Genomic DNA, 12,151 nt, shown 5'->3' with positions numbered 1-12,151 from the left:
CGCCCCCCTACAGGATCCTGCTCTGTTGTCCAGGCTGGAGTGCACAGTGCCATCATGGCTCACTGAACCCTTGACCTCCTGGACTCAAGTAGTCCTCCTGCCTCAGCGTCCTGAGTACCTGGGACTATAGGCATGCACCCCCATGTTCAGCCAGTTTTTATTTTTTGTAGAGATGGGGGTGTCTTCCTATGTTGTCCACGCTGGTCTCTAACTCTTGGACTCAAGTGATTTTACCACCTTAGCCTCCCAAAGTGCTGGGATTATAGGGGTGAGCCACTGTGCCCAGCCATGAAATGCTCTTTTTTCTTTTTATCTTTTTTTTTTTTTTTTTGAGACGGAGTCTTGCTCTGTCATCCAGGTTGGAGTGCGATGGAGTGATCTCTGCTCATTGCAACCTCTGCCTCCCAAGGTCTAGCAATTCTCTGCCTCAGCCTCCTGAGTAGCTAGGACCACAGGCGCCCGCCACCACACCTGGCTAATTTTTTGTATTTTTAGTAGAGATGGGGTTTCACCATGTTGGTCAGGCTGGTCTTGAACTCCTGAACTCAGGTGATCTACTAGCCTCGGCCTCCCAAAGTGTTCGGATTATAGGCATGAGCCACCATGCCCGGCCAATGCTTTTTTAATTAAAATTGTTTTGTAGACATTTTCCTGTGCTGTGAAATGTTCTGTAAACATCATGTTTTCTGATGGCTACATGCTATTTTGTTAGATCTAAATGTCAAAACATCACTTCAGTAAAGTTTTTAGGGAAAAAAGATATGCCAAAATATACATAATCAGTATCCTATTATGAGGTTTCCAATTTCCCACTTTCATAAATAAAGCTGTGATAACAATCTTTTTGTGTACATTTTGGAGTCGCATCTCTGACTGTTTTCTTAAAGTAAATTTGTCAAAGTTAGAAATGCTAGGTCAAAAGGCATGGTCATGTTTCCAGGCTTTGGATTTATCTGGTCAAATTAAATTTCAGAAAGGAAGTGAGTGAGTGTACAAGAGCCTCCAACTGCCCTGCGATAGACGTCTATTGTTTTGTCTGCCCACTGTCTCTTTCTTTGGTGGAATCATTGCTCCCTGACTCCTGTAATTCTGATTGGTTGCTGATCAGCAGGTATGTCTCCTATCAAAACTGAAGGCACTCTATCCAGGTTATACCCACTGCACTCTTCCCCCGCCCCTAACTTGTCCACTCCTTCATTAGAGTCTTGAACAGAGAAGCCAGTGCTCTAAACAGAACAGTCCAAAGCTCAGATGCTGTTGCTCACAGCCAAAGATCCTTAGTGGATATACTTACTACCTACAGGATATTAAAAAAATTAGTAAATAAAATATTTGCTAATGGAAACAATATTTCATTTTAATTTGCCTCCCTCTTAATATCCGTGATGATGAGCATTTCTTCATATTTGCATACTGACTGTATCCTTTTTCTGTGAATTGCCTGTTTTTGTATTTTGCTCATTTTTATTGGGGGGTTCTTTTATTTTTGCATTTTAAGAGCTGTTTATATATTAAGAATCTATTAACCTGTCATATACAAGGGGCAGTATGGTGAAGTAGTGAACAGATGTATATTGGAGTTAGGCAGACCTAGTGTTGAATCTTGGTGCCATAGGCTCTATCGGTGTGACATTAATTTTGTAAAACCCCTGTTTATTCTTGTATATCAGTAGAGATAGAGATAATCATATATATTTTATACGATGGTTCTGAGAACTGAATGAGATAAGCTCAATAAATACTTTAACGCTATATTGCAAATATTTGTTTCCTCGTTTTTGCTTAGTACCAAAGGATTAAATTTTGGGGTAATCAATCTTTTCATTCATATTTTCTCCTTTTATTTTTATGCTAAAAAGGCTTTGACTCTGATGTCAGATAAATATTCACTATATTTACTTGTTATTTTGTGATTTTTGAAATACATGCTAATTCTTCAATCTAGCTGAAGTTTATCTTGGTGTAGAGCATGAAATAGGAAATATCTTTTTTTGTAAGTAATTAAGCAATTGTCCTATGATCATTTAGTGAATAATTTAAACTTTTGCCATTAAGAATTAAAACTTTATCAATAACTTAAGTCTTGTATGTAACAGGGGCTGTTTATGGGTTTTCATTTTTTTTTTTTTTTTGAGATGGAGTCTCCCTCTGTTGCTCAGGCTGGAGTGCAGTGGCGCGATCTTGACTCACTGCAACCTCCATCTCTCAGGTTCAAGCAATTCTCCTGCCTCAGCCTCCTGAGTAGCTGGGACTACAGGTGCGTGCCACCACATCCGACTAATTTTTCAGCCTCCCAAAGTGCTGGGATTACAGGCGTGAGCCACCGTGCCTGGCCCGTTCTTTTCTTATAACTGTTTATTCTTGTGCCAGCACAGGCGAGCATGTATTGTGGGTTCCTGACCACTGAAATAAAGAGAATATTGCAATAATATTTGGCTAGTTTTTATTTTTTTGTAGAGGCAGGGGTCTCCCTATGTTGCCCAGACTGGTCTCTAACTCCTGGACTCAAGTGATTCTCCCAGCTTGGCCTCCCAAAATGCTGGGATTAAAGTAAGCCACGTGGATTTTTTGGTTTTCCAGTGTATTTAAAAGTTATGTTTGCATTATAGTGTAGTCTATTAAGTGCACAATAGCATTTGTCTAAAATAAGTATATACCTTAATTTAAAAATACTTTATTGCTAAACTACGCTAATAATCATGTAAGCCTTCAGTGAGTCATAATCTTTCTGCTGGTGGAGGGTCTTACCTTGATGTTTAGGCTGCTGAATGATCAGGGTAGTGGTTGCTGAAGGATAGGTTGACTGTGGCAATTTTTAAAAATAAGACAACTATGAAGTTTGCTGCATCCATTAACTCTTCCTTTTTTCAACTTTTATTTTAGAATTAGGGGGTACATGTGCGGTTGTGATACAAAAGTATATTGTGAAAGATTTCTCTGTAGCATGCAATGCTGTTTGATAACATTTTATACACTGTACATCTTCTTTCAAAATCAGAGTCATGGCATGGTACAGTGGCTCATGCCTATAATCCCAGAGATTTGGAAAGCCAAGGCAAGAGTATCACTGAGCCCAAAAGTTTGAGACCAGCCTGGGCAACATAGTGAGACTCTACCTTTACAAAAAATTTAAAAATTAGCTGGATGGTGGTGCACGCCTGTAGTCCTACCCCCTCGGAAAGCTGAGGTAAGAGGATTGCTCGAGCTCAGGAGTTCAAGGTTACAGTAAGTTATGATCATGCCACTGCACTCCAGGCTGGGCAACAGAGCAAGACCCTGTCTCTGAAAACAACAACAACAACAAACAGTTGGAACCAATTCTCTCAAACCCTACTGCGTTATCGACTAAGTTTATGTAATATTTTAAATTCTTGGTTTTGTCATTTCAGCAGTGTTCATAGCATCTTTACTAGGAGTAGATTCTATCTCTCAAAACCACTTTCTTTGCCCATCCATAAGAGGCAACTCCTCATTCATTCAAGTTTTATCATAAGATTGTAGCAATTCAGTCACATCTTCAGTCTCCACTTCTAATTCTAGTTCTCTTGCTATTTCCACCACATCTGCAGCGATGACTTCCTCAACTGAAGTCTTGAACCCCTCAAAGTCATTCGTGAAGATTGAAATCAGCTTCTTCCAAACTCCTATTCATGTTGATATTTTGACCTACTCCCATGAGTCATGAATGTTCTTAATGGCAGTTAGACTGTGAGCCCTTTCCAGAAGATTTTCAGTTTACTTTGCCCAGATCCATCAGAGCAATCACCACCTGTGGCAGCTATAGCCTTACGAGATGAATTTCTTAAATAATAAAACTCAAAAGTTAAAATTACTCCTTGATCTGCAGAATAGATGTTGTGTTAGCAGGCATGAAAATTTTAATCTTCTTGTACATCTCTATCAGAGCTCTTGGGCGATCAAATGCATTGTCAGTAAGTAGAAATATTTCAAAAGGAAAGTAGAAATCTTTTTTTTTTTTTTTTTTTTGTGAGCAGTAGGTCTTAACAGTGGGCTTAAAATATTCAGTAAACTATGCCATAAACGGATGTGCTGTCATCCAGCTTGTGTTGTTCCATTTTTAGAGCATGGGCAGAATAGATTTAGCATAATTCCTAAAGTCTCTAGGATTTTTGAAATAGTAAATGAGTATTGGCTTTAACTTAAAGTCACCGACTACACTAGTCCCTAATAAGAGAGTCAGCCTGTCCTTTGAAGCTTTGAAGCCAGGCATTGACTTCTCTCTAGCTAAGAAAGTCTTAAATGGCCTCTTCCAATAAAAGACTGTTTCATCTACATTGAAAATCCGTTGTGTAGTGTAGTCACCTTCATCAATTATCTTGCGTAGATCTTCTGGAGAACTTGCTGCAGCTTCTCCATCAGCACTTGCTTTACTTTACACTTTTGTGTTATGGAGATGGCTTCTTTCCTTAAATCTTGTGAACCGACCTCTGCTAACTTCAAACTTCTCTTATGCAGCTTCCTCACCTCTCAGCTTTCATAGAATTGAAAAAAGTTAGGGCCATGCTCTGGATTAGGCTTTGGCTAAGGGGATGCTGTGGCTGTTTTGATTTTTTTATCCAAACCACTAAAATTTTCTCCATATTAGCAATAAATCTGTTTCACTCACCATTTTTGTGTTCGCTGAAGTCGCTATTTCAATTGCCTTCAATAACTTTTCCTTTGCATTTGCAAGTTGACTAACTGGTAAAAGAGGCCTAGCTTTGGACCTATCTTGGTTTTCAACATGTCTTCCTCACTAAGGTTAATCATTTCTAGCTTTTTTTAAATTTAAAGTTAGAGACGTGACTTTTCCTTTCACTTGAACACTTAAAAGCCACTGTAAGATGATTAATTGGCCTCATTTCAGCATTGTTGTGTTCCAAGGGAGAGAAACAGGGAATGGCCGGTTGGGGGAGAAATCAGAACATATACCACATTTATCGATCAAATTCACTGTCTTATATGGGCACAGTTTATTGCACCCTGAGACAATTAAAATAGTATCATCAAAGATCACTGACCACAGACCAACATAATCGATGTAATAATAATGAAAAAAATTGAAATATTGTGAGTATTACCAAAATGTGACACAGAGACACATAGTGAGCATGTGCTCTTGGAAACATGGGCTGATGTACTTGCTTGGTGCAGGGTTGCCACACACCTTCAACTTGTAAAAAATGCAATGACTGCAAAGCACAATAAAACAAGGTATGCTTGTATTGTGGTTGTAATTGTTGTAGCTCCATAATATGTTTTAGTGACTGGTGGTACCCATTACCCTTCATTAGTCTACATTTTCAATTTTCCAGGTTACAAGTATTTTATTGTTCCGTGTGAACCTAATGATCATTTTGTTAAGCTGCAAAAATAATCTCATTGTTTTTATCATAAAAAGTTTTCAAAAATGCACAAAAGAACAGCAAATACTTTTATGGAGCCTACATACCCATCATCCAGATTCAACAATGAGTCATTTTACAACAATTCCTTCATGCAAATCCCCACCCCTTTTTTGGCTGAAGTATTTTAAAGTAAATCCAACCCATCTTATATTTTACCTTTAAATACTCCAGTGTGCATCTCTAAAAACTAAGGACACTTTCTCACACAATCACAATACTACTGTGACACCTAAGAAAATTAACTGCAGTTTCTTAACATCATCTAACATTCTATTTGCATCCTGTTTTTCTTATTGTCTCAAAAATGACTGTATGGTTGTTGGTGCACACATTGCATTGGCTGTAATGTATCTGAAGTTTCTTTTAATCTAGAGCAATCCCTTCAACTCTTTTTTATCCTCCTTTCCTCCCTCCTCCTTCTTCTTCATGCTATTGATTTGTTGAACAAAACAGACAAATCGTTCTTTAGAATGTCCCATGTTGCTTCCCCGTGATGTCTTCCATCTTCTTTGTCCTTCATGTTTCCCATAGACGAACGCTAGCTGTAGAGGCTTGGTGAGGTTCATGCTCAACTGTCTTGGCAGGAGCCCTTCTTGAATGATGCTGTGTGTTTTGTGTTGCATCAGCTCAGGAGGAACAGAGGTCTGGCTTACCCATTTTTAGCATTGTGGAGACAGATTAATGTGTTTTAGGCATGTACCTGAATCCTCATGTTGTAAACTTGTGTTTCCCCTCTTACGAACTGTAAATATACCACGGGGTGATGAAATGGCGCCCTGTAGATATTCAGAAGCCATGGATGATCATTGCCTGAATCAATTATTTCATTAGGATTTGTGAAACCCAATGGGTTTTAATTTTAATTATATTTCAGGCATAAATTATGCTGACCAAGATGAACATTTTGTGGAAGCTTCCTGCTTGGGGAAGAGCATATCTTTTAAAAAACATTTATTTGTTTGTTTGTTTATTTATTTATACATATGGTAGAAAAGTTTAGTCTATTTATCCAGATCTTTTAAAATGTCATTTAATAAAGTTTTAGGGTTTTTTTTTGTTGTTGTTAGAAAATTTCTATACATCTCTAGATATGTTATTTGTAGGTATTTTATATTTTATTCACTTTGATAATGTTGAATTGGATTTTTTTAACTATTAGGTTATCTTAACTGGCTTGGGTTGCTATAACAAATTACCATAGACTCGGTGGATTGTAAATAGCAAATATTTATTTCTTACAGTTGTGGAGGCTGGGAAGTCCAAGATCAAGGCACCAGCAGATTCAGCATCTAGTGGGGGCCAGTTTCTCATCTCATCTCATCTTCCTGGGGTCTGGACTTTCTGTGACTCTTCCCTCTGTTTAGGGAAAAGGACTTCAAGCTCGGGTTTTCTTTGCTGGGGTTCAGTATTGCTTCTTCCATATTCCAAGTCTCAGGACCCTCAGGGGCAGGTACTGGGTGAGAGTGACCCCCAGAGGTGGAAAGGACCCGGCATCATTTCTGAGGACACCCAGTGGAGGAGGAGCCTGGAGACTTGGCCTCCCATCCTGGCTCTGGGCATGGCCCTGACACGTCTTCATCCTTGTTTCCTCCTTTGTACAATGGAGATGTTCAGACTAGTTGGTCTCTGAGGGCCCTGCCATCTTTAGCCATCCCTCCCCAAACCAGCTAAAGAGACTAATTCCTCCGAAGCTTCATGGGCCAGATAGAGGCAGGGGAAGGCACAGCCCCAGCCCTGGGAGGCAGGTCTCCTTACCTTCTTCCAGTTTCTTCACAGGAATCACACACTTGAAGCCACAGTGCAGGTAACAACACTTCCTTTCCCCCGGACAGTCCTGGTCTGTGTGACACTGGGGAGGATCAGACTTGAAGCAGCGTACGTTGTCAGCTGGGCAAACCCCTGCTTTTTCTATACTTAGTGGAGGAAGCCACAAGGTGAGGTGAGAACTCCAGCCCCAGAGGGCCCCTCAGGACCTCTCCCCAGCCCAGTCCCACCCAGCTCCACCATGCCTGCTCACCCCCTTTAACTCCTTCCGCAGCCACCAGGATCACAAGAGCAAGAGACACCATGAGGACCAAGAAGCTGCTGGACCCCATGTTGCTGAGCAGGTGCTTGGCTGGGAGCTGGGCTGAGCCTGGCTTTATAGTGTCCCTGCTGGGCACGCCAGTGGGTGGAGCTGAAAGCTCAAAATGGCAAGGGAGGCTGCACTTCCTCAGCTCTATTTGGAAATGGACACTTTTGAGGAGGGACTTGGGGCTTTCCCTAAGGTCTCCTCACTGGAATAGATGAAGAAATCAAAGAGCGACCCTCATTCTTCACACAAGGAGAAGAAATGGCCACCTGATTGACCATTAGGCACCACCAGGGCCAAACTGTCTTATGGAAGGAGGAAAGGAAGCACAGAAAGGGCATGAAATTACTCAAGTTCACACACAAGGCAGTGGCAGGGCCAGACTTCCTCAACCCCACCATGTTCTCTAACAGTCCCTGCTCATGCCTGATTCACCTGGGACCAAAATCTTCCCTCCTTCCTGTGTTGCCCCGGATTTGCTCTCAGTTCTCTCCTCACCCCAAGGAAGAATCTGAATGGCAGTGCTTAAAATGTCTGTCCTGAACATTCGCTCTCAGCCTTGCATTCCAGCCCTGTGTGCTCCTGCCCCCACCAATCTCATGTGGCCTGGAGGAAACCAGATTTTGGACCTGTCACCAGCTGTGTAACTTTGAAAGCAGCTTCACCTTCCTAAGCCTCCGTTCCCTCATTCATACAATGGGCATCATAATTATACTGTATCGCCTTCATAGGATTTGTTTTCCCTCCTTTGCCCCTGCATCCCCCCAAATTCCTGGATTTGGCAGAAGACATGTATGTGTGTGTGTGTGTGTGTGTGTGTGTGTCTGAGACCAGACTTTTGGAGTCCTTTCTTCGAATGGGCACTAAAGAGAGGGGAATCCTTTCTGTTGGAAAAGTTGCAGATATGAGCCCAGAAACTCCAGAAATTTGGTCCCAGCCCTGGTGAGAGAGAAATTCTGAGAAGATAAATCTAAGTTGCTGATAAGAAGACATGAGAGATAGGCAGGGAGTAATTTTGAGGAAATCTAGTCCTTTACTAACCTTTTTCTTGAGATCAGCCCCACTCATACTCAGGGTTAGGTTACCACCCAATAAATTCACCTTTCTGGCTAAGCTGGTCTGAATTGGATTTCTGTCATTTACTAATAGGACCTCTGAGTAATGCAAAGATTTGGATTTGGTGCGTTCCACATACCAAAGTGTGGAAGGGACTGAGTTGGGGTTAAGTGGAGGCAGGGGAGGATCCCTCCATTCCTGGAAGTGAGCCAACTCCTTATTAGATGGTGAATCTTTGGTTATAATCTCACCAGTTGTATCCTTGAGCTCAGATCACTTGGATACCAGGGATGGAGTCTGGGAAGTTAATAAACAAATACTAGAATGTTGGAATATATTGGCTATTGTCTCCTCCAGCTTTTTATTATGAACTTTTTAAACATACAGAAAAATTGAAATATCAGAACAATGAAAACTTGTATACCTATAACTGGATTTAATAATTATTAATATTTTGGGATATTTTAGAATACCTATAGCTACATTTGCTGAAATATTTGAAATGAAATCAAATACATTATGTTCCTATTTCCTAAATACATCAGCATGCGAATTCTAAGAATAAAGACTTTCTTCAATATAATCACAAAGCCATGATCCTATCTAAGATAATTAATAGTTTCTGCATGTCACCTCATAGCCAGTTCATATTCGTTTCTCCAGTTCTCCTCAAAATGTCGTTTGTAGTTGACTGTTGATGATACTTCCTTTAAAATTATTGTAAAATAAATCCTACATATAAAAGAATGTAATAAACTTTCTATACCTTTTGAAAAAGAATAATAAACACCTATGAACCTATCAATTTAGAATAGGACATTACCATCCCTACTTCAGAGGTAACCACTATCTTGAACTTTCTGTTAATCATCCTCATGTTTTCCTTTAAAGTTTTGCTCTCTTGCTATGGCTTGCTTAATGGTGCATGTTGTTTAACTTTATGTAAACATAATTACAGCCTAAGTATTCTTTTGTGTTTTGCATGCTTTGCTCAACACTGCGTTTTTAAAAATATTGTGGTAAGAAATATATACTATAAGACGTGACCTCTTAACGTATTTTTTTTTTTTTTTGAGATGGAGTCTCGCTCTGTCACCCAGGCTGGAGTGCAGTGGTGTGATCTCAGCTCACTGCAAGCTCCACCTCCCGGATTCATGCCATTCTCCTGCCTCAGCCTCCTGAGTAGCTGGGACTACAGGCACTCACCACCACGCCTGGCTAATTTTTTGTATTGTTAGTAGAGACGGGGTTTCACTGTGTTAGCCAGGATGGTCTCGATCTCCTGACCTCATAATGTGCCCGCCTCAGCCTCCCAAAGTGCTGGGATTACAGGTGTGAGCCACCGTGCCCGGCCCCAAAATATTTTTAAGTGAATACTACAGTGTTGTTAGTTATGGGCACAGTGTCATACAGTAGGTCTCTAGAAGTTTTCTGTCTTGCATGACTGAAACCCACTGAATAGCAACTCCCCATTTTCCCTCCCCCAGACCCTTGGAACCACCATTCTGTTTTCTGCTTCTATAAGTGACTACTTTAGACACTTTATAAAAGTAGAATCATGCAGTATTTGTCCTTTTGTAATTAGCTTATTTTACTTAGCATAATGTCCTTAAGGTTCGCCCATGTTGCAGCCTGCGACAGAATTTTCTTCTTTTTTATGGCTGAATAATATTCGATGGTATGCATATATATATGTGTGTGTGTGTGTGTGTGTGTGTGTGTGTGTGTGTGTATAATCTTTTTTCCTTCCCCCATTTGTCTGTCAGTAGGTCAATGCACATTTAGGTTTCCATTTCTTAGCTATTGTGAATATTACAGCAATGAACTTGCAGGTGCGAATATCTCTTTGAGATCCTGATTCAAATTATTTTGGATAATAACCCAGAAGTGGGATTGCTGAATCATGTGGTAGTTCTATTTTTAATTTTTTGAAGAACTTCCATACTGTTTTCCTTAGTGGCTATACTCCTTTAAATCTCACTGACAGTGCAAGAGTTCCAATTTCTCCACATTCTCACCGGTACTTGTTTTCTTTTTCTTTTCTTTTTAAAATAATGGCCATCCTAACAGGTATGAGGTGATCTTATGGTTTTGATTTGCATTTTCCTGATTATTAGACATGTTGAGCATGTTTTCACATACCTGTTGGCCATTTGTATATCTTCTTTGGAGAAATGTCTGTTTAAGTCTTATTCACCTTTAATTGGGTCTTTATATATATGTGTGTGTGTGTGTGTATATATATATGCATATGCACACACATATATATAAGGAAAAAGAAAAGAAATATGTATTAGAATTGAAGAAGAGAAAAGCCATTGTTTGCAAATAATACAATAGTCCAATAGAAACACAAAAGAAACTACAGCTATATCATGACAGTTAGACAATTTTTTCAAGATTAACTGACACAAAATCAATATATGAAAGTCAACTGCATTTCTATACACTAGAAATATTGGTTAGAAAAATGTAATACTTAAAAAGCAGTAACATGTAAAATATCTAGTAATAAAGGCAACCTGTGAGATGGGAAAAATATTTGCAAACTACATACCAGATAAGGGGTTAATTTTCAAAATATATAAAGAACTGCAACTCAATAGCAAAAATAAGTTTACACACATACATATATACATAGCAAAAATATGTTTATATATTTATATATATAAATACATTTAGGCTTACATTTAGGCTTACAATTAGGCTTACATTTAGGCTTACATTTAGGTTACATTTGTCTAGGAAGCGAGCCCCATAAGGAACTTCTCATAGTCTTATTATAAGAAGGTAAAATTGCAGGGGACAATGTTCCTGTTTTGCAGTAGTAAATTACCTTCTCAAAAGGTGGTTATTTTGTCCACAGGGGACTTTGGTAATGTCTGGAGACATATTTGGTTGTCACAACTGGGGCAGATGTGCTTCTGACATCCAGTGTCTAGAGACTGAGGTTGCTGCTAAATATCTAACAATGCACTGGACAGTTTTTTACAACGAACAATGATCTGTCTCCAAGTGCCAGTAGTATTGATGTTGAGAAACGCTGCTGTCCTGCCTCACTGACTCATAGCTGTGCATGGCCTCAGAACACCTCAATGTAGGCTGAAGCGAGTAATGATGGGAGTGTCTGCTGGGAGTATCCCATGCTTAGGAGTGCTGATCCTTGGCTCACTGGTTTCACCCAGTAAAGGCATTCCTTAGCTCATGCCATGTGACCTTGTGGAATTCATCCCATGTTCTGCTGAATCAGGCAAATAAAGTTCCCTTTTAATTCTAGTTAGCTAAGAGTTTTTCTCATGAAAGGATGTTGAATTTTTATCAAATGCCTTTTTCCTCATCAATTGAGATATATCTATGGATTTTCTTTTCAACCTGTTATTTTGTGAATTACATTAACCGGATGTTACGTTCATTGTCTTTTTTGGGCATCATTTATTTATATGCTTCAAGAAAGTGGAAAGCCTTGAACCAAAATGGCCTGGCCTAAAACAGACAGAGAATATAAGGAAAGATATATTTCTAGTAAACATGGAATATACATTCCTGAAAATCGTTAGGTTACAGAGTTTTGCTTGCTACAAATAATAGGGCTTCTAGAAAAAATAGAGTTGAAGTA

The 12,151-nt window shown here is 39.6% G+C and overlaps 1 protein-coding gene across 1 annotated transcript; it reads right to left on the bottom strand.

Annotated features, from left to right (window-relative positions):
- Positions 1 to 6,901: 6,901 nt before the first annotated feature.
- On the bottom strand, positions 6,902 to 7,504 carry WFDC12 (WAP four-disulfide core domain 12). The gene is made up of 3 exons (XM_011997610.1): positions 7,413 to 7,504; positions 7,164 to 7,321; positions 6,902 to 6,999 (listed from the first exon to the last, which is right to left on the bottom strand). The coding sequence occupies exons 1-3, from the start codon at positions 7,502 to 7,504 to the stop codon at positions 6,902 to 6,904; spliced, it is 348 nt and encodes a 115-aa protein (XP_011853000.1).
- Positions 7,505 to 12,151: the final 4,647 nt, after the last annotated feature.

Source organism: Mandrillus leucophaeus, unplaced genomic scaffold (genome assembly GCF_000951045.1).
Source record: "Mandrillus leucophaeus isolate KB7577 unplaced genomic scaffold, Mleu.le_1.0 Scaffold544, whole genome shotgun sequence".
Lineage (NCBI taxonomy): Eukaryota > Metazoa > Chordata > Mammalia > Primates > Cercopithecidae > Mandrillus > Mandrillus leucophaeus.
Note: the sequence above shows the minus strand (reverse complement) of the source record. Positions and strands in the feature narration are given on the sequence as shown.